Below are 26074 nucleotides of genomic sequence, written 5' to 3'. Positions count from 1 at the left end.
CCCACTATCCACTACATTTCAACTTCTATAAATATATATATATATATATAGCATAAATAACCCACGTTAGTACATATGTATGTGGTTAAGATGAACTAGTAGAATTCTACATGACACGACACGAATTCCAGTTGCCACAAAAATTTTTATAAATCTTTTTTATTTTTTCACAAAACATGTCACTCTATGATAACTCTTGGGAATATATATATATATTCATTTAGTTATTAATGTATAGAAAATGGGAATTGTAAAAAATTTTTCAGAGTGAATACGAATTAAATCCGAAGTGAATAAGGAGCGGATAACTTTTTATTTATTTAATTCCTTCAAAATAAAATTTACTCCGAATTTGGATTTAAATAAAATTCGTAATCATTCAAAATTGACTCCCAATTTTTTTACAGTGTATTAATTAATTAATAATATTGTAAAGTGAAAAAAAAAATTTGTCGGAAGAAAGATGAAATAGATATGGATGAATAATTGAAAATCAAGTAGTATTAATTATAAAGTGATAATGAAATTAATTATCAAAATGCTTTCAAAATAATTGGTCCGCAAGTTTAACGAGAAAGCTTCGCTCGGACGGTGTTAACCATTCTTGCAGAATAATTACGAGAGACGACCAAACAATGTGTTCGAGGTACACTAAGAGAGTACTATATCTTTGAGCATATTGCGAGACAACTATATACTGTAAGCTGGTAGTAAATACAAACACACATATGCTCCATCCTAGAATATAATACAAAACAGCTCTACTCTTGCCATACAATCTCATCTCTCTCAAATTCATTTAGAGTACTACAGTCTATATTCATCCATAAATATATATATATATAGATGTATACTTAGTAAACTTAGTAGCATATGGCAATCTTGAGATTTGACCTACATTTATTTTATATTTTATTTTTTTTAATTACAAAAAAAAAAAAATTTTTTTTCTTACGAATTTTTCAATATTAATTTATAAAAATAAATATAAACTTTTATTTTTTAGTTTGAAGAATTTTAACTTTTTTTTGTAAATTTATGAATTATGCCTCTGAAATATTTTTGGATCTGATTTTTTGTGAAAAATATTTTTTTAAAATTTAAAAAATTTAATGATGAAAGAATGAAATTTTGAAAAATCAAACGAAAAATTTCGAATTTAATTTATCTGAAAATTGTCACAGCGTCAGGATTTAAATTTAAATTATAATCGGCTTAGTATTAGTCGAGTTGATACCCAAAGAGGTATTGATATTAATGGATTTAGAATATCTTTTAGTTGAAACGTCATATTAATTATTAGCTCTTAGCAACATGGTTTACATTTCATATGAACAATAATGATGATAATAATAATCAATTGAATCTGTACACTGACCAATTATATTCATAAGTCAAGTCATAAAATTTTATCCAAATAATTATAATGAATAATAAAGAAACAAAGTTAATTTATAAGTAATTTAAAAATAAATAGATTGAATAATTATAAATTCGAAAAATTTATATTTTAAGTGTAACTTGTTATTTTATGACTTTTTATCAATATTCGAACAATGGAATAAATACAAATAAATGAAAAGAAAAAAAAAAAATTAATAAAGATAAATAGAGAGAAAAATATTTTATAATATAAAATACTCGTGAACTAGTAGGACTTCTCGTGTCTCCGCATACGTCGATCTACTCTCCTTTTATCTTGGAAAAAAAAAAAAAAAAAAAAAAAAAAACACTAGCTATTCATTTATTATTTTATTGTCCTGTTGTAGTATAATTTCATCTCAAGCATAAATAAGTACTTTTGAACTGTAAAATATTTTATTTCTCTTTAAAATTTAAATATTTTTATATCTTTTTTTAATTCTAATGTTGAATAAATAACAACTGTTTATTTTAAATCAATTATGAAAATATAAATTGAAATTTATTTTTTAATCCTCAACTTACCTTATTATCAATTCAGAAATTTTTTTCATTATTATCTTGCACTTTATATATATATATATATTTTTTTTTTCTGGATTTATATAAAAGATAAAATGAAAATTCAATATAAATTCACGGCTTGATTCACTCGAAATTTAAATTTTAAATAAATAATAGACATGGCGCTAAAAAAAAATTAGTGGTTTCATTTTTGAAATTCAATTTTCGAAAATTGATACGGAAATTAATAATTAAATGATAAAAGAATGTTTGTAAAATAATTCTAGTTGACAAATTACTTTGTAAATAAAAAAAAAAAAATTGAGAAGTTTAAGAAAAAAAAAAAAGTTTTGTTTAACTACCGAGTTCACGGTCTAGGATGTAACTGGTAGATAGTTTAGCAGAAGTTACTGCGTGTGCTCTACAACAAACCAACGTGGGTTGTTGAGATATTTGCGTGGGTTGTAACTTTTCATCTCTCTTGCTCATAAACTCTTGATGATAAAATATTAACTGCAAATATATGACTGGAATTTATTATTAAAAAAAAGTATACATAATTTTTACGGTTTATAAATTTTATTATCGCAGAGTGTTTTTAATTTTTTGTAATTAATTATTTATTAATTAATTATAATCACGAAAAATTACCAGGCAATTTAATATCGGAAATTAAAAATTAATCAATTTCTTTTTGATAAAAAAACGGGAATAAAATATTTTTTTATTAAATTTAAAAAGTAATTCAATGGAACTGAAAATCATCTATCATTTGTTGAATATATTAAAGAATGTAAAGAATAAAATTATTTGTTGGATGAAAATTCTCTGACTTTTAATCTGTGAGATTGGAAGAGTGAAAATTTCAATAAACGGATAAAAGTTAAATATATTTTTCTTTGTATTCAGATTGACAATTAGAGAGTCAAAATGATCGATTGCTAACTTTCTCGAGGGTGCGCGATTTGTCAAGGAAAGTTGTGTGATTGATTACATATATATCGCAATCATCATTTTTTTTTATTTTTATATGAACTTGGGTTTAAAAAAACTTATACCCGATGTTCAACAACCACAAAAAAAATTAGCGGCTCAAAGAAGAAGAGGGTGTCGTGCCCAGTTTCCCCTTCTTACCACGTAGGGGAGGGAGGGGGCAAAATGGGCCCCTTAAGAAATAAGGGCCTATATATAATATAAATGTCAACCCATTTTGCCCCTAGGGGTCCATTTTGTCCCACTCTCCCCTAATAGGGGAGGGGGGGGGCTTAAAATTTTGCCCCCTTCCCTTCCCCTATTTAATAAAATAAATAAAGAAACTAAAAATGGGTTCAAAGATGATAGAAAAAAATAAATAAATTAAATTACTTGAATAAAACTAAAATACAATAGATAAAATGAATTGAAAGTAAATCGATTGAAATTCTATAAGATTTAATTCTCATTATCTTTAATTATTTCGGTTCTATAGATTTTCAATCAAACTTGAAGGAGTTTATATGTATATATATAGTTTTGAAACTTGTCTGCAGAATAGATTATATATAACAGAAGGATAATAAAGATAGAAGAGAAGACAAGAAGTAATTATTATATCTTAAGTAATTAAAACTTCCTGCATTTATTCCAATGATAAATTTAAAAAAATTTAAAACGTTATGTCAAATATTACTAAGATAAATAAAATTTAATTTAATGATGATAATTATATTTTCTTATCTCAGATTTATTGACAATTATTTTTATTCCGGTTTAATATAACCGGAGGGTAAGAGCGAAGAAAGTTAACAAATTGGCAGCTCTAGAGTGTGTAAGTTGATCCTTCAGTGTCTATTGACTACTAGAGGTCATACTTTTAGATATCTTACTTTACTCTGCGGTGAAAAAGAAAATAAAAATAAAAATAAAAAAATAAACAAGTAAATCCACTGGCCTCTAATGAGACGTCTAACATAACAAATATTGCAATAAAAATACGAATAAGTTTTTTATATGAGCACGCGCTTTTTAGACACTCTCTCAATCGATTCTCTTGAGACATGTAGTTTTTATAGTCAATATTAAATTTCACATATAATGAATAAAGAAAAATATAATAATAATAATTATTATTATTATTGATATAGACGATAATTATTTGTGAGGATGTCCGAGTAAAAAAAAAATTCGGATTTAAATCTCAAAGTTCTAAATGAGGTTTTTGAAGATCAATTTAGAATTTTAAGATTGACAACAGTATAGAAAGTTATCCTAGTTTAGTCCTCAAAGTAGTAGTTACGACCATTTTTACCACATGGAGAAAAATGTTGGCTCGAAACCTATCAATTTTTTATTATGCTGTCGACCAAACTTGAAACAAGAAGTCAAGTATCCAAAAAGCTATTGTTACTACACGGAGAGAAAATTATGGTAACAGTTACAATTTATTATGGGAATGGTTCCCATACTGCATGGTAACCGGTTTTTTTCAAATGTTGATTATAGGAACGGCACCCATATATATTATGGTAATCATTCTTATAATTATGGGTATAATTCCCATATGGTATCGAAATAGTTCCTATGGAATCATGGTAATCGTTATCATGTAACTATGATAATGGTTACCATAATATTATAGCAATCATCACCATAATATGATGGTTATGTTTACAATAATATTATAGGAATAGTTACCATAATATATTGGGCTTATTCCCATATACACTTAGGAACCATTACAATGTGGTTATAGGATCGGTTACTATTTGCTTGTGGGAACTATTCCTATGAGTATGGTAATCATTACCATGATTCTTTTACATGGGATATGGAAACTGTTACCATAATGATAGGAATCGTTCCCATACTTATGGAAACTTTTCCCAGAAAGTATGGGTCTATATCCCATAATCCCAAGTAATCATTACCATAACGGTATGGGATGATATTTCATAAACGTACTAGGATCAGTTGCCATAATTTTCTCTCCGTGTATGAAAAATTACTATGCCGCATCACAATTATTAGAATGTATGAAAATAATTGTTATTGAAGCTTATTGATAAGTTTCTCGCACGCAGTAAGTATTGTGATACAGCATAATAATTTTTCGTATGAGCACAATAATTTTTTGGATGCTCCACTTCCGGTTGCTAGTTTGGTCGACAGTATAATAAAAATTGATAGGTTTCGAACCAAAATTTTTCTCCTTGCACTTTGAGGACTAAACTAGAATTTGATTTTCGGTTCGGGTTATTAAATTAAAAATAAAAAAAAAAAAAACGATCACTGTAAGGAAGAGTGGAAGTAAAATTTGGATAATGAAAAAATCAATAACTTGCTAACAATAATATAATATATTTTTTTAAAACATATTGTCAATAAGGGGATAGACATTATAACAGATAAACTATATTTGTAAATATAAGATCGTGCGAATATAATCTTTTTAACTTGAATATAAGCAACATTACAATTATACGACCTCAGCAGTACTAAATATCCTACTAATTTTTTTCATTTTCTTTATATAATTATTTTCATTTTATTGTTGATTTTATTCGCAATAGCTCTAGCACAATTTATTGCCCAAGCTTAAAAAATCAAGCTTCTTTTTTTCAAATCTTCTTGCAAATAATTAAAAATTTTTTTTCATGTATCATTTGATTCTTAAACGCTACATTTTGGGACCCAATTTTACTGCATGTTTATTATGTGCTGTGTAACTTTAATATAATTACAAGTATTGATTAATAATTTTATTGTACTTAGTACTGAAATTAAAATAAAAATATTAAACTTTCTTAGAACCCAACATTAAAAAATGTAAATAAGTGATATTTTGACTTAACCCTTAACGGCCACATGGAGGTGACTAGTCACCTCAGGCGTAAAAAAATGTAATTAGAGATCTTATAGCTTTTAAATAAATTGGTCAGAAAATTTTCAAAAAAAGGGAGTTATCTCATGTGGCCGTTAAGGGTTAAATGTGTAATTTCTTTTAGAACATTCTTACAAAAAATCACAAATTTTTTTATCATTCACTTAAAGCCCAATGAAATTTAATTTAGTGTCAATTTTTCTTTAAAAAAAAATTAAAAACTGATAAAATAAATTTTAATGATCTACTGCCTTTTTATCTTAAAGTTTGTTATCAATTTTATTGAAGTTCAAAATTCAGTCAGAGATCCGCTTCCACTTCAGTCGACGGATAGAATTTTTAAAATTATACACCGAGTTAAAAATGTCAATATACAGATAACTGGAAGTTCTGAACCCACTGCAGTGTTTAAGAATCAAAAGAAGCTTTTTTTTAATTTTTAAAAATAAATAATAACATAAGACATTTAATATATTTATATCTGGATATGTTTCTAATATTTACTTTTACTTTGTAATAATCAGGCTTTATAATTGATCTTGATTATAATTGAACTTCGTCCTCTTTCATATCATTATTATTATTATTATTTATTATTGAATTATAATAATTTTCCGAAATTTATTATGCACCTTAATCATACTATATTAATTAATTAATTAATTAATTAATTGATTTTTTTTTTTTGTAGAATTAATCTAGTCAATGTAATTGTGCAGTCCTTGATAAATCACTCGATATTTATCATCATTACATAATATTATATATATGTATAAATATTAATAATTAATAAATTTATTAAATTTGATATTAATTATTAATAATTAAAAACCTTTGTATTATTTATCATCAATTGTTAATAATATGATGAATTATAATTGCTCGAGTGTCTTATTTTATTTTTTATTTTTTTTATAATCTGAGTATTTGTGTATTGCATTCGATACAACCAAGCACACAACCATTTTCACGTTTTATTATTATTATTATTATTATTATTATTATTATTGTTATTATTATTTGTTCAGTTAATGTCAATAATTATTTATAAATATTAGTTACGTTATTTATCAATCTTTATTCCTTTGATCTCTATTTGACTACTCGTCAAAACTTATCGTTCTGTTGGAATTTAATGTAACTAAATAAATATATTTAAAATAGTATATAAATTATTAAACATTTAGAACGATGATTTTTCATAAATTTTATTTCCTGACCATGGTAACACTTTAATATTAAATTTAACATAATTATTACTACTACATTTATTTAATGAAATATTTATTTTATCATTTAATTAACATTTGAAATTTTTTTATTATTTCAATCAAATTTTTATCCGTAATTAATAATTTAAAAAAAAAACTACGGCTATATATTTGCAGAGAAATTTTTTTTAAATAAAAATAAAAATTGTTACGCCTCAAAATTATTTTTAAAATTAATTGCTCTACAAATACAAGCCTGTAACTTCAATTATTAATAAATCAAAATTTTTTTGAGCACTTTATCAAAAATTTTTTTACAACCCTTCAAGTGCCAGTAAAAACAAAAATTATTAATTATTTAATTGAATTAAGTAGAACGTTAATATAAGAAAATTAATTTAAATTGTTAAATAATTATTACGATGCTACATTAGGCACTTTCTACAATTAATTAAAAAATATTAGACGACTTGTGTATTAATTAATTACAGTTATTCAATTACAGTTATTATTAAATGCTACAAATACTAAAGTATGCAAAGGCCGCTAGATTTAAAATATTAGGTTTTTTTTTATGAAAATGATCACTACTTTTTTTTTTTTGTTCAAAATGACAATAATGACATCATAAAAATATACACGAATTTTAGACGATGATGAAGTGATAATTAACGTATGTTTTAGTACCGTAGTCACAAAATATTTTTTTTTTTTTTAAATTTATAATTACGTAATTTCCTAATTTATGTTTATCAACAAGTTGCCACCATGGTCATATAATAATTAATAATAATACTGAGTTTCAATTAATTTTATGAAATTCATAATCTAAAAATTCACTATCATGATATTTATTCTAAAAATTTTTTTATTATGATATATTTTTAAAAATCAAATAAAATTTATTCAAATCCATGTAACGCTTTGTTACAAATTTGAATTTTAAAAAAATTTTTACATCCCACCCATCCCATATTTGTACGAATTTTTTTCCCTTTATAATATATAATAAAAAAATGATCTCTGAAATATTATTTAAAATTTTTTGGACATGACTAGTACGAGATTATTAAATTAATAAATATAAAATGCTTAAAATTCAATATCTTATTAAGTAATTGTATCGCCGCATTTATTATGTTTAAATTATAGCTTATGGTATTGTTGACGTCAAAAAAGTTGGATCAACTGCCGCAACTTTTGCAGTGAGGAATGCATGCATGCAAAATAGTAAATTTTGCAATTGCGGACATTCTAATTCCTATTAAAAAGGTTTTTTTAATTATTATATATTAATTTTTAATATTAAAAGTATAAAAATTATTAAATAATAAGGCAAAAAAAAATATTTTACTTCTAATTAATTTATTTCAAATAAAATTTTCAAATTACAAGAATAAATAAAATAAAAAATGTATATATTAACATAAGATAGGGCAAGGCAATAAATAAATAAATAATAATAATGAATTTTCATACCTTTGTTTCAATAGCAATACTATCCAACTCTTGAAAATGCAATTTGAGTCTACTTTTACCGTCATCACTAGAACCGCGCAATTGTGAAAATTTAAATCTCCATATTATTTCACCGCTGCATTCATAAGATAATGAAAATCCTTGAGCCCAATCTAATGTTAAACCAGCACTTCTGCCGTTATACGTTACTAAAAATGTTTTACACTAAAAATGTAAACAATCTTTACTTATTATGACGTCTTTAAAAATTATTAATTACTTTAGACTTTATTATTACACCACTCTTGTGAAAAAAAGCCGTTCCAAAAAGATTACAATAAAGTTCGACATGTAAAACTTCTGAATTTGAATCCATTATAAATTTTATTCAACATATAGGTTTTTAATAGTAAAAAATGTTATCGTTTTAGAATTTCATGTGCACGAATTTTGAATCATATGAGAACGTTTTCAAACCATAATTTTTAAAACGTATATTTATTCCTTCTTTTCCTTTCCAATATTGAAATTTTAAATTAGAGATTTTTGAACTTTTTCTAAACGAGGAAAAAATTTAGTAAAGATACGTTTTGAAAATTTCCGGAAAAAAATTCAACTTGGATTTTTAAGCTGTCTCAAATTTAAAACTTCTAAGTGTTGGACCTTTTTTGAACGAATTTTTTTCACATGGGCGATTGACATATTTAATGAGGGCGAATGAAAATAAATTTATTGACATCAAATATAACATAAATCAAACCTATTTCAATAACTGGCTATTGATTTTTAATTTGTTTTATAAATATTTAAACTGACCTGATAATAAATTTAGTAATTCAACTCTGACTTTAATTTCTGTTAAAGGGTTGAAGGTAATTGTCATGTTTTACATTGGATTCTAATGAATAATAAATAAGACATTAATAAATGATATTAATAAAAGAAACGTGGTCGATAATGTGAAATACGATAATTTAAATGTACAAATATTTGTAGCTATCAAATATTACATATGTTTTCAATCAATATAATGTTTGACTAATTAACGAACTTATAATGAGCTAAATTTGATATTTTAGCATTGATTAGCTGTCAATAAATCAGTACTCGTGAAATATTTTAATTAATTGGCTGAAATTCTAACTGATAAACAAACAAAAAGCGTTCATATTGTGTAGAGTTATTCCCCACAGAAAAAATTTACAGGTCACTTTTCATAAAAATACATTGTCCGCATCCGCCCCGATTCTCCCTCATTTTCCCCAGCATTATTCGGCGTCAAATATCAAGAATAGAATTTTTTTCGGGGCTTCTTGGGGTTTCTTCGATTAGAGGACATCGAACAGAACAAAAAAGGTCAATATTGTGTTGGGTTATTCCCAATAGAAGCAAAGTTACGGGCCACTCTTCATGAATTGTCATCCTCATTCATCCTCATTTATCCTAATATGGATCTGAACTCAAAAAATGAATTTTTCCTGGGACTTTTTTGGGTTTCTCCTACTAGAAGACATCACAATAAACAAAAAACGTTAATATTGTGATGGGTTATTCCCAACAGGAGCAAAGTTACGGGCCACTCTTCATAGGAAGACATGGAAAGTGTCATCCTCACCCATGTTCACCCATCCTAATATGGATCTGAACTCGAAGAATAAATTTTTTCTGGGACTTTTTCGGGTTTCCCCTACTAGAAGACATCGTACAGAACAAAAAACGTTAATATTGTGTTGGGTTATTCTCAACAGAAACAAAGTTACAGGCCACTATTCATAAAAATACACCGACAGAGTCATCCTCCCTGATATTCCTCTAACGTGTGGTAATTAGTAAAAAAAAAAAATAACTTTTTCGAGACCTTTCACAGTTTTTCTGCTATTAAAATCATCAAATTATAAAATGGCGGTCTTAAAAATTTATAATAATAGTAATAGTAATAATTACTTTAAGATGGGTTACAGCTGAACAAACAGCGGTATGCCAAGCAGCCTCAACTCTCAATAATTCTTGTCTCGTTTCAACACTCAAGTATCGAGGTGCTTTGCCGGGACTTTGTGCTAGAAAACAATGCTGTCTTTCATCAACATTTTCCGATTCACGCATCACTCGGAACATTGTTTGATAGACTTTGAATGTTAGCGCACATCGAGACCAGTCTCCAATATTGCACTATAATTATTTTAATTAAATTAATAACACATTTTATGATTTTTTTTTTTTAAATAATTCATGTGATTAATAACTAGAATATTTACTGGTGGTGTTTCGAAAAGTAATAAATCTGGACCCTTTAATGCTAAAAATCTTGGCCTATAGCTTTGCCAAGGCTGATTACTATTGCTTACGGCTTCATTAACCCATCCCATATATTCAATACGTTCACCAACACCAAAATTACGATTATAAAGTTTCATCTATAAAAATAAATTTAAAATTTAAATTTAATACGACAAAGAAGGAGGGCCGGACGAAGTAGGAAAGTTAAAAATTTTAATATTTAATGTTCATGTCCCATTATTTGAATTTCTTAAACAACAAAGAAATTTATTTATTTTTTTTAAGCTACCCCATTTTACCCGGATGTAAAAAAAAATTCTACGGCCAATTTTCCTCAGTGTTCCCATTTCGCTCCGCCCTGCTGTGCTGTAAAATAATTGCCAACTATCCAATTACCATAATAGTAATGTAAGGAACCACAGCATTAACACTAGACAATAATTGTGGTAGGTAATTAAATAGTGTGCAATTACTTTCATTAGACAATTACTATGGTAAGTAAAATGAATAGTTTTCAATTAAATTTAATATCCTATTAATTACTAAATAATTTTACTACACTGCAAAATTTATGTTTGTAAAAATTATACTGATAATCAATACAGAAAGAAAAAATTAGCAGTTGATACTTTGCCAATTATTTTTTTTTTTTTTAGTATAATTATTGTAAGTGTATAATAATCACCTGTAAGTTTGTTAAGCCAGTAATATTGTCTGTTATATATTTCAACCATTGACTTAATATTGCACTATCGTCACAATGTATGATTCCAGTACGTGCACCATTTAATCCACGTACTTCAAATGCATTACGACGTAATTTATCCGTACCAAATATATAGCGGGTTACATAAGCCATCATCAATGGTACTAAAAATTAATTCATTAGTCAGTCTATTTATAATTACATAAAGCTCTGATTAATGAATAATTAAATTTATTAAAAATGAATAAATTTTTGAGTGTCGAAATGGAAATGGTAATTTTATTTCTATGAAATCCCTTTGATGTTTAAATAATTAAGTGGCTTTTAAAAATATATGAATTATAAATTACAGTTTTTTGAATAATGCCCTTTAAATGAAAGGTTATTATAATTATGTTGCAATAATCATTCTTAAGTGGATATTAAAAATATGATAAGGGAAAAATATTGCAATATTTATTAATAAATAAATATGATTTATTATGAAAACCTAAAAAATGTATAAAAAATAATAATAATAATAATTACCTGTAATAACGTCGATCCACTTTTTCAAATTTGTGGAACAAGCTGAAGTATTAGAGCCATGTCTACTGTGACCACTTTTGGGACTGATAGATCGTCTATTAGGTAAATCCCATTCTTCATCTACTTCACCATTTGTTGCATTATCTAATTTCTCTTCTTTGTCTACTGCATTTTTTAAATTTTAGTATAATAATTATTTTATTAATTAAAATAACATTAATAAAATTAGTAAAGAGATCTTTAAAAATTATAACGTAAGTTAACTCTATAAAAAAAACTCAAAGCTTTCTATAACTTTAACTGAAAATAAAATTTTAAAAGAGAAAAAAGAAGAAATCGGGTCTCGTAAAATTTTCTGTATCTTAAGTCAGCTCTCGAAAATAATTTTAAATAATTCAAATAAGTCAGCAAGTTGACAATAATTTTCATGGGTTTTCAAAATGGGCAGAGTGATATTAAAAGTAAAAAAAAAAAAAATTCCTTGACTTTAATAACTTATCTAAAAAATAAATAATCGACAACTGGATTTTGTTTTGCCCATTTTACCCCCGCAAAAAAAATTAATGAATTTTTTATTTTTAAAAAAATTAGAGAAGTCAAAAAATTTTTAAATTAATTCCCGAATTTTTGCGTATCAAAAGACCTCTTTAATAATTTTTTTTTTAATGGTTTAAATTTTAAAAAAATTACCATTTCTCTGTAAAAAAGGTTTTGCAGCACGATAATGTTTAACAGTAAGTACGACAATATCACCAGCATTACGTAAAATATTTACAGCATCATCATGATTACAAGCCGTTATATATTCACCATTTACTAAAAAAAAAAAATAAGAATTTAAAATCTTATGTATTCTTTAATTAATAAAATAAATAAATGCATTATTTATTCTGTGTATTGAATAAATGTCAGGTTGTTATAATGGAAATATATATTTGTAAAAACAAAGTGAGAAACATGAAACACTATTGAATATAAAATATTCATGAAATACAGTATCGACTATTCTATATTTAAAAGTATAATAAATATTAAAAAGTCACTTGACACGTATAACATATTCATTTAAACAATTATAAGTTTTAGTTTTTATTTTTTTTTTCTTACCTTTTATAATTGCATCACCGACGTACAATTGTCCGCACTGTTCAGCGGCTTGATTTTTATATATTCTCGATATTAATACTGGTAATTTATGTTCAGCACCACCTTTTATACTTAAACCTAATCCACCAACTTTTTGTCGTGTTATTTGTATCATACGTTCTTTTGAATCTAATGGCGGTTTATTGTGATTAACTGCCTGCTAATTAAAATTATTTATCAACAATTACTTGTATTAATTAAATAATTTATTATTTATTTCATTTAAATCCAGTGAGTAAATTTTTAATATGAAATTTATTATTCTCAATACGGTAAAAATACAAAAATTATAACGTTTTAAAATATGAAGATCAATAAATAGTTAGTGAGATTTCATTTTTTATAACTTTCTTTTTTAGGGAAATGGATTTTTATTATTTTATCTAAAGGAAATTTATTTTAAGTCTTTATTGAAAAATTATAGCCAAAGATATATATAATTAACCTTTTTTGAACTTTAATTCAACATTCAACAAATTTAAGGTATTTTTTTTTTGTAAGAATAAAAAATGTAAGTCAAAGATTTTTGTAAAATTATGCAATTACGATTTTTTATAAAGTGATTGATAAAAAAAAAAAATTTAAGAAACATCAAAATTTTTTTCTCACAAAAAATTGATCCTGGTCTCCATATTTAAAGTCCATGTATTTTTATTAAAACTGATACTTTTCAAGCATAATAAAAATTTTTTTAATTAAAAAAAATCCGTCTGATAGTTTGTAATTAAATAAGTACTATATATTTTTTTAATCCGTAAAAAAACATCGTAGACCATTGAATTTTTTTTTCAACACCGTATAAAAAGAAGGTGTCACCTTTTTTATCATATAAATGTTTTTAATCATTTGAGCCAACATTTTATACAGTTACTGTCAGTATTTAGTTTCGTTTAATTGTCTTACAAATTAAATTACGTACCGTTCAATTTGTTTAATTTGCGCAATTAGCTTTTTTTTTATTTGGACGATAGTCAACCCGAATAACATTGGCCTGTCGCGGTAACCGCCAGCTCTAATAAATGATATCTAAACACGAATAGTTTTTCTTTTTTTTTAAACAAATAATTAACTGAAGGCTTAGAATCAAAGACTCCCGAAATATTTTATAGTAAAAAAGCCTAATTAAAATTTCAAGGGCCCAAATTACCCCAGCACCAGTTATCAAGTTGAGTATAATCCTGACTACAGATATTTTGTTTCATTTTTTTTTTTGCTTGGAAAAAAAAATTTAGATCAGTAATAAAAAAATTAAATCGCGTAGATGTAAATTTAAAAAAAAAAAATAAAAAATATGTCCTCCCTAAGGTAAAAAAATATTTTTATGCAAAAGTTGATACCGAAATTACATGAATAATAAAATTAATAATTTATTACCTCTAAGTCTTCTCTTTGAAGTTTCAAAACTTCCATAGATAAATAAATTCTCATAGATATCGGCTTACTTTTCCCATCACTAACTGCTACCATCCCCGTCCTCACCTAAAAATTTTTAAATATTTTTTAATCATCTAAAATCTTTTCAGAATTTAAGTAAAAGAAAAAAAATAAAATGATAACGTCTTCAGTGAATTTTTAAATAATAAATAATATACTTACACTTTATTGATTACAAATAATTTAAAAGGAAATGTAAGTGGGCAATAAGAACAGATCAATTGGACTGTGATATAATGAAAGTTTTAAAAAAAATAATTATTTTACTTACCTTGAGTTTCTGGTCAATCTTCTCCTCAATCGGAGTACTCATTTTTGTGATGTTTATTTTCATTATTTATATTATAAGAATGATAATTTGTTATTTTTATCTGTGCATTTGAGGCTCGCAAATCTTGGAAAAACAATTCTATGTAATGACATTTCAATAGTAACTACACTCGCGTTTTCCATCATCATAAAATATATGATGTATGTTGTATGACTGAAGTACAACTCCGGCACGTAGCTCCAGGGTCTCTTATATCGATTCTTATAATACCAAGATTTTTAGCTCGTTTTAAAAGTGCGCGGTGTAATTAAGCCGAGCAGCATATCCGGGGAAATTAACTTTTGACGCAGCAGCTTTAGCTGTCAAAGAGATATTTTTTTTATTTATATCAAAGCCGGTTTTTTTTTATTTCTTAATGACAATGCTTGGGAAACTTTTTATGTTACTTGACGACACTACTTGCGAAAAGAGTCTACATACGAGTGAATATGTACCGCTACACTAATCCCTTTTTTACCTTTGAGTTTTTTTATTCATCACCGTGAGTTGTGGACCGGCGCACAAGCGACAAATATATTTTTCGATCAACACAATTACACATATATGCACGCATATCAAATATGGGCTAAATTCTGCGCAAATATTGTGTCACATTATTTTACCGCGATTATTTGAATTATTCTTAGCAACTGCCACTATTTTTTACAGTTTAATTAGAAAGTTTTAATGAAATTTAACTGAAATTATGGAATATTTAAATCTATGGATCTTAATAATAATTTTATTAACAATTATTATTAAAATTTTATTTTTTAAATAAATTGACAATTGAAATGTGCCAGGAACTCAAGTCTTTGATTCATTAATTTCTGAGTCAAATTAAATTCATAAATATTTAAATATTTAAAATAAAATATAAATTTTTTTACATAAGGGTAAAAATAATAGTGGAAAAATTACAGTTTCAGATGTCAGCAAGTCTTTCTACTTCGAAACTGTAAATATAACATTTCTGAGACATATTAATTATTACAGTTTCGTTTAAAACTTTTTTCAATCCTTAGGGGTGGTTCGTAAAATATGTTACGCAAAATTTCACCTTTGTAGAGCCCCTTCGTCACGCTGTCATGTTTTCTGTGATCCCCTATCAATATTGCGTCACAAATGATAGATCCTCCCTCCATTATGACGGAAATGTATACATAGGAATATTTTTATATTTGCAAATATGTAACGCATGACTTTCTAATAAAATAAAGTAATAAAAAAATGAAATTAAAAAAATCCGAAAGAAAAATTTTCAAAATTGTTTGATGAGTTGCGAATGTCACTATTCTTTAGACCTCCACCCCCTTGTCACAGAAGGTGACACCCCCTCTACCCCCTTTAGTGTGAACATATTTTATAAACAATTTCTTAATAGTGTTTCATTCAACTAAAAATGCATCAGAAATTGTAAAATTTGTTGTCTATAATTGTAATTAATTTATTACAAGTAGTCCCGATTATTACAATGCAAACTGTACGGCTGCCTAATTTCAAAACACAGTAACTGACAAAAATAAAATTTTTGAAATATGTATAGAATCATGTTCACAAAACTCCACTGGAACTAAAAATACTAAAAAATCGAATTTGAAAAATTTTTCACTTACTGTGTTTTGAAATTGGACAGCCGTAGAATACTTGGTTTTTTATACGGGGTTTTTTTCTACCCTGGTTTTGCACTAAAAATTGTAATTTTTCTACCGCTCTATTTTCCGTAAACTGATACAAATTTAAATGTCTATTAAATAATGTAAAATAATCTCCTAAACTCCAAAATTTAATTTTTTTTTTCAAATCAACGTACAAGTATTTTGCTCTTCTATTTTCCAATCATAAACTTTTTCAAAAAAATAGTCACTAAAATTGTTTTCTTTTAAAATTTAACTATATTTACTTCGTTCATTTTTTTACAATAATTAAAAAAAAAATTATCCATATTTACATATTTCAACGGCAGTATTTTATAAATTTCTTATTACTTTATAATTAATAAAAAATATAACACAGATCATAATAGAATTTTTTTATCATACAAAAATAAATTCATTTATAATCGTAATTAATTTACATAAATCTATATAATAATAAATACGTAAATGAATATTAATTATAATTAATATAATTAAATACACAATAGTATATACATAGTAATTAAATTTATCTATATAAATATTTAATTTAAATTACAATATAAATAATCAAAAAATAAAAGATTTCAAAAAATCATACGCGGCATTTATGACACCCCAGCTTACAAATGATCTCATGTAATTCAAATGAACACCCTGATAAAAATTAGTAATACTACGATTTTTCATTACCCAAACGTCTCTCAGTGTCACTAAAATTCTATCATAGTCACCGCCAATTTTACTTTGCATATGAATCTTAATTACATTCATCGGATAAAATATCGTACTCGTAAACCCGCCAATTAACGCACCGCAAATAAAATTATTAAATAAAGTTTGCTCATTACCGACAATATCTTTCGATAAATCACGCAATGAAAAAAATGTTAAATTAGATAACCCATTTCTAATAATAATCGGCATCAATCCGCGATAGCATTCGCCGACGCCGTAATTTCTAAGTAAATATTTGAAAGCATCTGATGTATTTTTGAATTTATTATGATACCGCCAATCCTGAAGCAATGTCTGTACACGTTCTAAAGGCATCAAAATTGCTTCAACACTACCAGCAAAATTAGCGGCCAGTATTTTAGACAAAATTGGCTTGTTAGTTAACATATGGATGCGATATTTACTGCCCTCATAAACGCTGAACATTAAACTGAGCGATAACGTTTTTTGACACAATGGTGGTAATATTCCACGATACAACAGTCTTATGCCCTCCTTAGATAATTGTTTGACCGCCGTATTGACTTGCACACCTTCAAGTATTTGCCGAAATATTATTTTGTTTATGGGATATGTCACTCCGACATTTATCACCGCGGCACCCCATCCACAAATGAATTCCTTGCTGTCATTTGATGTAAGCTGAAGCAATGAACTGATTGTAACTTTAGATGAGTCATCTTCGTTGTTATTACTATCTTTATCAATGACATTTTTATTAGTAGTAGTTGGGGTAATTAAAGAATCATTTGATGCTCGAGTTGATGGAATTATTTTTTTCTCTATCCAATCCATTGGAAAATTTGTTTTTCAACTATTGACCTCCTTTTTTATCTAAATAAATTAATATTTATTAGCATCAGTATTAATCTTACAATTAAAAATCGGGAGTGATCGCAGATTTTATTTAAATCTACATTCACTCTGATTCGGAGTTTAAATATTTAAATAAACTCCTCTTCGGAGTTAATTCAGAAGGATTAAGGATTTTATTTCAATTGGAATTCACTTCGTCACTCGAAGTTCCGGAGAATAAAAAAAAATAATTCTGAATCGGAAGTAAATGAGAAGTTTGTTTTTTCAGCTGATTTCGGAGTCATCTAGATTTTATTTACATCCGCAATCATTCCGATTCGGAGTTTAAATATTTAAATAAACTCCCGTTAAGTGAATTTTACTCCAAGGAGATTAAATAAATAGTCATCCTCCGGATTTAATCTGCGTTCACTCCGTAAATTTTTTAGTGTTGTTATTATTATTATTATTATTATTATTATTATTATTAATATTAAATATGATATTAATGATGACTAAATAAAAAAATTTTTATCTAAAAATTACTTACTGTTTGATAAATGTAAGTGTACTCCCATGATTTTTGAATATTCATGACACAATTTATAACTTTATTGTATATCGCGATATTGAAAAAAACATTATCAGTTTGTATTATATAATCGATTTTATTTTTTTTTCTTTAATATGGAATGACTGTCAAAAAAATTAACATAATTTTATTTTATTATAAAAATTTCTGTTGAATTTTTAGTTTTTTGAATTGGATATATTTTGGTGGTCTATTGAAAATGATTATTATTATTTTTTGATAACACTTTTTTTGGTTTAGTTTTAACACTATTATCACACGTGTATTGTAAAATAGTAAGTTGTGTGACTGTAGTTTTTTTATTGGTAATTAGTGTGACTTGAGTAGTGTACAGAAGTGATGACATCTATTTATTTTTGGGGAAAATATAACTATTGGATTTAAATAATTTTCAGATTTGACATGAGTTAATTTTAAAAAATAATATTTTAAAATAAAAATACTATTTGAGTAAACTGTTAGTATAAATTATATTTTTTTTCAAAAAATTTTATTGAGTCTGAGTCGGAAAAAAAATGTTTTTTCAAATTGGGCAAAATATTTTCTCTTATTACTTTCCATCCATTATTATATATTTTATTTATTTCCATACTTCTTATAAATTTCTGATTTAATTATTTTTGAATTTTAAAAAAAATTTAAATTTCTTAAGTACAAGTTTTTGAAAACTGGGAATTGGACTAGACTTTAGCTTTAATTATAAAAAATGAAAAAAATTTTTAATCATTAATATAAAATTTAAAAACAAAATTTATTTTTGATACTAAAATTATCAGACATTTGACAATTTTAAAGCTCTTTAGAAATAGTTGGTGATTTGAACAATTTTTTTAATTCCTACATGCAATTTTGAAATTTTTACCTATAAATATTAATGTAATTTAGAAAAAAAAAACTATTTAAGATTTGCAGTAAATAATTCTTACAATTTTTTTTGTAATCAAATAAATAAATAAATAATTAATTAGTAATAAATGTATCTATTAAATAGAATTTATTTTAAAAAAGTTAATATATTTTATAATGGAATGAAAGAGCAGAAAAGTTAAATCGCGTCACGAGCTCGCGAGTGCAGGAAATGACATCACAACAATCTCAGCTAAGCTACGTGTCAACCTCACTAAAAATTATTACTACCTGAATCTGCCTTTGCAATATTTATTTATCAATTTACTGTCATACTAATTGTGAATACCGTGTAGTAAATACCTACACATTGAAAAAAAAAAAAAAAATAAAATAAATTAATAAATTTATTGACTTAATTTTTGTGTCACTTTTAAAACCAATACGGGTAAATAATTATTAATTTACATTATTATTCAATTATCTAAATTAAATTTATGACAATATTGTTCAGTGACATTAATAATTTCAAATATTTTTTAATCTGATATATTTTAATATTTTTTTCGACATTAAAATTCAAAATTTGACTACCATAAGGTTACATTTAATTTTCATGATACTAAAAGTAAATTATAAAAAAAAAAAAAAAAAAAAAAAAACTAAAAATATGGACATGTAGAAAATTCAAAAAACTACAAGTGCAATTTTTTTTAAAATGCTTTTTTATAATCCATTGTTTTGAAAAAAAATCCCAAAACTATTATACGTCGGCTAACTTCAAAATCAAAAAATTACGGGACATTAAAAAAATGATTTCTTTCAAATAAACAAATAAAATACTTATAGAAAATATTTTTAAAAATTGCACATCAAAATTTTAGGAAAATCTTTTTGTGCAAATCATTAAAATTTTATTTTACTTATGACTTTTGTTTATAAAAATTAAAAAATTGTCTGATGCCTGCTACTTTCACTACAGATTACAATTAATTCTCATGTCGATGCTAAAAATTTATATATTCTAATTAATAATTTATTGAAATTTTTAGGACAAACATGCGGCAGCTGAAAGGAAAAACGAAAGAAACAAACAAACAGAAGAAAGAACGTAAAAAGGAATTTTTAGAAAATAAACAGAGAGTATTTAGCTTAGTATTACCAACATTGGCTGCAATATTTATTCTCATTATTGCTTACGTGTATGTCAAAACTCGTCCCAAAGTTGAATTTTAAAACACATATATTTTAAATAATTTAATTATTCATTAATATTTATATAAACGTTCATATATATTTATATTTTTTGTTAAATGCATTTATCACGAATTATTCATAAAATTATATTTACATCTTTAGATATTTAAGTATTTTTCGTTCAGACTTACTAAAAAGTACACGAATGCCCAAACAAATTTAAAAAAAAAAAAATTTAGTTTTTAATTAAAATTCTTGAACTCGATGTAAATTAATAATTACAATCAAATATCAAACTCAAATTAATTAATCACAGTATTTATAATCAAAGTTAATGATGACAGAAATTTACAATTTATTTTTTAATTAATTTTTCGATATTTTATTTGAATGGTATTGCAATTAATTTTTATTTATTTGTTTAGTTCTTCCAATAATTTTTTTTTGTTTGTTTTATTTTTGAAATTATATAAAAATGTTTCAAGTATAAAATTATATATTTATAATGAAGAATATTTATATTTGTATGGGACCATTAAAAAAATATTTTTTAATACTGAATAAAAAATTAATTTAACTAATTATTATACAACCAGACCTCATTATAAGACTATTTGCTGTCTTTTATACAAATCAGGTATCGAAATAGTTTGAGAAAGAAACTGATAGTCTTATAACGAAGTCCTACTGAATTTATTTATTTAATTAATTATAATCAATTTATTGGAATAAGACAAAATAATATTTTGAATTCAAGATTAAATGAGTGGTAATTTTAAATATGAGCAACAAAATATAGAAATATAGACATTGACATATATGTTATTTAAAAAAAATTATGTTTATGTAATATAAAATTATTTACAGAAAATAAGTCAGTCTAATTATTAAAAAAAAGGACAATTTCATATTTTTTTGAAAACTACTCCCGTAAATTAATGAATAAGAATAAAAAAATTAATTTCAGTTTGATAAATAAATAATTATTTACGACAGTAAAGATCGCAGTCAAATTTTTTTTTTTTTTTTTAAATACTAAAATTTGATATTTATAAAAAAAAATTTTTTTAACGCCTACGAAAGAGTAATTAAGTCGCGGCAGTAAAAACTTAATGTCCAAATGTTTAATTTTGAATTACGTTTTAAATATTTATGGGACTCGAATGATGAAAATCATCCAAGAAAGTATGCATTTTTCCAAAGGCTGAAAAAATCACTGTATTAATCATCAATTAATAAATTAACAGAATTTTAAAATTCTAAAATTTGCTGTATGGCCCAGCCTTAAACTCAATAGGGCAGAAGTCTCATTTGTGGCCACTGCTTTATGTTTGGACATTTAATACTCTATTTTATTTAATTAAAAAGTATATAAAAAATTTTGCAAATTTATGTCATTTCATCTTTTACAATTTTTTTTTATTTTTCGTGTCCAAAAGCGGTACCTCTGGCCCATATAATTTGACATCAAAACTCTAAATTACTGACTGAGTCGAGTATAATAAATTAGTTGATAAAATTTTCTATAGAGGCGTTAAGATCAAAAACCCGTATTTTCAAATACTCAATACCTATCTAAATATATATATATATATATATATAGATATACATATTCAATCATTGGCCATTAAACATTGACCAGTGACCATAACAAACAAATATCATCGTGTCCTCATTAGAACTTTAACCTCAACTGTGTTGTGTTGAAATATAAATAAAAACAATAATTAATATAAATTCAAATAATTTAAAAATGGCAACAGAATTATTACTTGGTGTGCGATTAATGCCTGGTCCATCCAAAGTAATTAAATTAAATGACGTTAATTTAAAAGCCAAGGTTGAAAATTTGCGAATGGAAACTGCTACGAAAATAGAACTTCCTAAGGATTCATTTGGTAATTTTTTTTTTTTTTAAAGACAATCTAAATATTTTAGCGAATTTGAATTCTTTGTCTTGTTGAGTTGATGAAATTTTACTATAAAATAATTAAATAATTTAAGTGGTTAAAAATAAAATCACGTGATTTTTTGAAAAAATTTAAGGTTATCAAGTGATAAATAAATTTTTTAAATTTATTGTTTCTTTGTTTGTTTGTTTTATTAATAGAGCTTATATACTGCGGATGTATACTTGAAGATGACGTTACATTGGAATCTTGTGGTTTAAAAAGTGGAGCAATGATTCATGTGTTGAAGAAAAAAGATCCAGAGATACCAGTACCAGCAAAATCTATTTCTGAAGAAAGTATTCTACAACTGGCATCTGCATTCAGATCATTTAATGAAAACCCGGCGTTGAGAAGTGCATTACACGTAAGTTTATTTTATAAGGAATGTTAATTCTATGATTGATAGATTAATTTGTTTGTTTTAATTTATTTCAGCGGCTGAGTAAACGGCCAGAAGTTATTGAAAATATTATTTTAACAACTCCTGGACTCAATGAAGACTCAGTAGCAATTGCTATGCTTCAAGATCCTGATTTAATGGCATACTTTACTCATTCTGATACTGTCAAAAGGTACTTTTTTTATTTTATAAATTAATAGATCATTGGGAATCAGGATGAGGTAAAAATCAGAACCAACTTTGATTTGATGGGAGGGTTCCAATAAAGTCCTGACTCTGTGATCTATTTATTTATTAATTATAAATTTTAGATGAGTGTGAATGTAGCAAATGATCCTGAAATCAACAGACGATGAAGAATTTTCAAAAATTTTTTTTAACTAATCAATTATAAAAAAAAAAACTACAAAAATGCGCATGTAGAAAATTAAAAAAACTATAGGTGCAATTTTTTGAAAATTTTTTTTTCTTATAATTTCCAGTTTTTTAAAGGATCCAAAAACTATTAGACGTCAGCTTATTTCAGTGTCATATGTAGCAGACATTAGACAAATTAAAAACTTTTAATAAATAGAGTAAATAATTAATAAAATAAAATTAGAAAAAAATGGGCATTTAAAAAATTTTTGAATTAATAAGTGCATTTTTTATAAATATTTTTTTTTTAATTATTTATTCTATTTATTTATAAGTTTAAATTTGTATGATGTCTGCTTAAACGTAAATTAAAAAATTAGTACTTTATTATAATTATTATTGTTCATTACTCCTATTTTTTAAAATTTCTTTGCTCATCTCTTATTTTTGCGGATAAAAATCTTTTAAAATTTTTTGTTTGCGTAATTTATTGCCTGTAATTTAATCATGATAAATTAATCCCTATTGTAATTTGTTGTAAAAACTGCGACATTTTGTTTTCATACTTAAACTTTCTCAAATTCTTGACAATATAATTCTCTGCTATCATTCAAATAATTTATAATTTATAAAATTTGTATTTTAAGATTTCAAAACAGCCATTAATTTATGATTCAAGTTAGTCTCTAGGATATTTAATTCCATTATTAAATTTATCTATAAGTGTCTAATTATTTTTTATAAAAAAAGCTGAAGAATTCAGGTGTTAATTTTTTTTTCTTATAGCGAATGGATAAAAAAAATAAATCACTAAAATTTTTCCATATATAAAAATAAGTGGAGTTTTACTTCGATGTAAACATCAAAAATATGAGATAAAAAATTTCTAATTATTTTACTGGTGTTAAATCGAAACCATGAAAACGTCAAAAAAAAGGCATAAATTAATCAAATAAAAAATAAATATTCTCGTAATTTTTAAACCTAACCCCCTGGTAATTGAATACCATAAAAATAATAATTAAAATTTAGAATTGCAGAATTACACCCAGTATTAGTTGAAGCAGCCCAGCTAATAGCAGCAGCAGTACACGAAGAAGCCCACAATGCAGCAGCATCATCTGGACCCTCATCATCATCAATGAACGCAGCATCAACAGCTTACTCTTACAGCTTAGATAATTTAAGCGACGACGAAATGGCCGGCGACTCATCACAGTCATCAGACTCAGCTCAGCATCAAAACGGTTCATCGCGACTAGATGCTGGTTCCAATCCAATGGCAATTACGACAGCACAATTAGCAGCCGCGCTTGCACGTGCTGGCGCTAATGGACGTACAAGAATCCCGCCTCCATCCAGTTCATCGTCATCAGCATCAACAGGAAGCTTCAGTTCCGGTGTAATAACTACGGAAATGTTTACCCAAGCTATGCAACAAGCCTTTGCTGCAAGTTCTGCTTCCGGTTTACCACCACCCCTTCAAACATCAGCATCGTCCACTGCTATCAGTACGGCTCCATCTGCAGCGATACCACCAGTGAGATCTTCAAGTAATCTTGAAACACAACTTGCCCAGATGCACGAAATCGGTCTCCGAGATGACACTATTAATATCCAAGCCCTGGAATTTACCAACGGCGATGTCCAAGCTGCTATTGAACTTGTCTTCAGTGGCCTAGGTGATAATTAATCTTATGCTTACATAGATAAGATTAATTATAAAATTTAATATAATACAAATACTTGAAGTATTTATTTGTTACTTTATTACTCGATTATAAACATTTAAGTTAACTCCGGTACAATATAAGGTTTCTTTGTAATACGATAAATAGAAATATAAACAACTATTTCAGCCTTTATTTTTAAATACTCCTGTGTTTTTATTCAGAGAAGTCTAGACCAATAAATTTTGAGTGATTCTAAATATTAAATTGTTTGGTTTTGAGAATTTATAGCTTAAGGAACAATAATAATAATAATAATAATAATAATTAAATATAAGTTGGAATAAAATTCGGCTCAATTGCTTATTTGTGTCCAGGTCAAAATTTTATTATCTAATTTTTTTCATGGACAAACTAGAGATTAAATAAATTTTTTATTTATGAAATTATAAATTTTTCTATTTATAAAAAAAAAAAATATTTTTTATTGATCATATTTTATGAATTTTTGAACTGAAATAAAAAAAGTCTTTATAATACAGATTTTCAAAATCATACAATCAACAAATTAATGATCAATTTAATTAATAATATTAAATACAAGTACGACAAATATGTCACCGAAGACACAAAAAATTTGACCCATACTAGTAGTCCACAAATGAACACTATTTATTTTTTTACCTTAGTATTAATACTTCAAAATTTCAAATTCATATTCACTTAAATATTTTCTGTAATAAATTAACAAAAAAATAAAATAAAATTTCAAATCACCATAAAAAACTTAAGATCGATAAAAAAAAAACAAAATTTAAAAATACAGTATCCATATTGTAAATAAATCGAGTCATTCTTCCAAGCGTCTACTCTTGAATTTCTTTACTCCAAAAATAATCATAATTTTTTATAAAAAATTTAAATATATATTTTTTTCACAAGTAATATTTTTTTTTCGTTAATTTTTTATTAAAAAAAATTAATAAGTTTCTTTTATTTATGAGCTTTAGTGTATAGATTACGTTTGATAAATAT

General features: G+C 25.4%; 5 protein-coding genes across 8 annotated transcripts in view; 2 read left to right on the top strand and 3 right to left on the bottom strand.

Annotated features, from left to right (window-relative positions):
* The window catches only part of LOC103576487 (uncharacterized), a 131132-nt gene that overhangs the window by 39628 nt on the left and 65430 nt on the right, over positions 1-26074 (bottom strand). The gene's annotated exons all lie outside the window — the stretch shown is intronic.
* Positions 8026-15369, bottom strand: LOC103569038 (gamma-1-syntrophin). 4 transcript variants are annotated; one of them, XM_053739187.1, is made up of 10 exons: positions 14817-15369; positions 14486-14590; positions 13073-13271; positions 12656-12781; positions 11966-12130; positions 11417-11601; positions 10710-10868; positions 10399-10623; positions 8476-8679; positions 8026-8257 (listed from the first exon to the last, which is right to left on the bottom strand). In XM_053739187.1, the coding sequence occupies exons 1-10, from the start codon at positions 14877-14879 to the stop codon at positions 8150-8152; spliced, it is 1539 nt and encodes a 512-aa protein (XP_053595162.1). In that variant the 5' UTR covers positions 14880-15369; the 3' UTR covers positions 8026-8149. The 4 variants fall into 4 exon arrangements, with proteins under 4 accessions (XP_053595162.1, XP_014300497.1, XP_014300493.1 ...); XM_014445011.2 differs by having other exon boundaries at positions 11966-12127; XM_014445007.2 differs by having other exon boundaries at positions 13073-13268.
* Positions 16765-18887, bottom strand: LOC106694252 (mitochondrial nicotinamide adenine dinucleotide transporter SLC25A51). Its single transcript, XM_014445015.2, has 2 exons — positions 18576-18887; positions 16765-18064 (listed from the first exon to the last, which is right to left on the bottom strand). The coding sequence occupies exon 2, from the start codon at positions 18023-18025 to the stop codon at positions 17063-17065; it is 963 nt and encodes a 320-aa protein (XP_014300501.1). The 5' UTR covers positions 18026-18064; positions 18576-18887; the 3' UTR covers positions 16765-17062.
* LOC106694253 (single-pass membrane and coiled-coil domain-containing protein 4 homolog) lies at positions 19706-21486 on the top strand. The gene is made up of 2 exons (XM_014445018.2): positions 19706-19911; positions 20516-21486. Exon 2 carries the CDS (start codon positions 20523-20525, stop codon positions 20697-20699), a length of 177 nt encoding a protein of 58 aa, XP_014300504.1. The 5' UTR covers positions 19706-19911; positions 20516-20522; the 3' UTR covers positions 20700-21486.
* Positions 22295-25234, top strand: LOC103569014 (ubiquitin-like protein 7). The gene is made up of 4 exons (XM_008546084.1): positions 22295-22558; positions 22771-22976; positions 23048-23184; positions 24402-25234. Exons 1-4 carry the CDS (start codon positions 22414-22416, stop codon positions 25060-25062), a joined length of 1149 nt encoding a protein of 382 aa, XP_008544306.1. The 5' UTR covers positions 22295-22413; the 3' UTR covers positions 25063-25234.

This window comes from Microplitis demolitor, chromosome 5, assembly GCF_026212275.2.
Source record: "Microplitis demolitor isolate Queensland-Clemson2020A chromosome 5, iyMicDemo2.1a, whole genome shotgun sequence".
Classification (NCBI taxonomy): Eukaryota; Metazoa; Arthropoda; class Insecta; order Hymenoptera; family Braconidae; genus Microplitis; species Microplitis demolitor.
The sequence above is the reverse complement of the archived record's forward strand: the minus strand, read 5'-3'. Positions and strand labels throughout refer to the sequence as shown.

Bases quoted from the DNA above. Each gene is read 5' to 3' on its own strand.
- LOC103569038 (XM_053739187.1), bottom strand. From the start codon at position 14,879: ATGAAAATAAACATCACAAAAATGAGTACTCCGATTGAGGAGAAGATT. The intron at 11,602-11,965 runs GTAATTATTATT...ATTAATTTTTAG, and splicing joins GTGGATCGACGTTATTACAG to TACCATTGATGATGGCTTAT. The intron at 8,258-8,475 runs GTATGAAAATTC...CCTTTTTAATAG, and splicing joins GTATTGCTATTGAAACAAAG to GAATTAGAATGTCCGCAATT.
- LOC106694252 (XM_014445015.2), bottom strand. From the start codon at position 18,025: ATGGATTGGATAGAGAAAAAAATAATTCCATCAACTCGAGCATCAAAT.
- LOC106694253 (XM_014445018.2), top strand. From the start codon at position 20,523: ATGCGGCAGCTGAAAGGAAAAACGAAAGAAACAAACAAACAGAAGAAA.
- LOC103569014 (XM_008546084.1), top strand. From the start codon at position 22,414: ATGGCAACAGAATTATTACTTGGTGTGCGATTAATGCCTGGTCCATCC. The intron at 22,559-22,770 runs GTAATTTTTTTT...TTTTATTAATAG, and splicing joins ACTTCCTAAGGATTCATTTG to AGCTTATATACTGCGGATGT. The intron at 23,185-24,401 runs GTACTTTTTTTA...ATTAAAATTTAG, and splicing joins CATTCTGATACTGTCAAAAG to AATTGCAGAATTACACCCAG.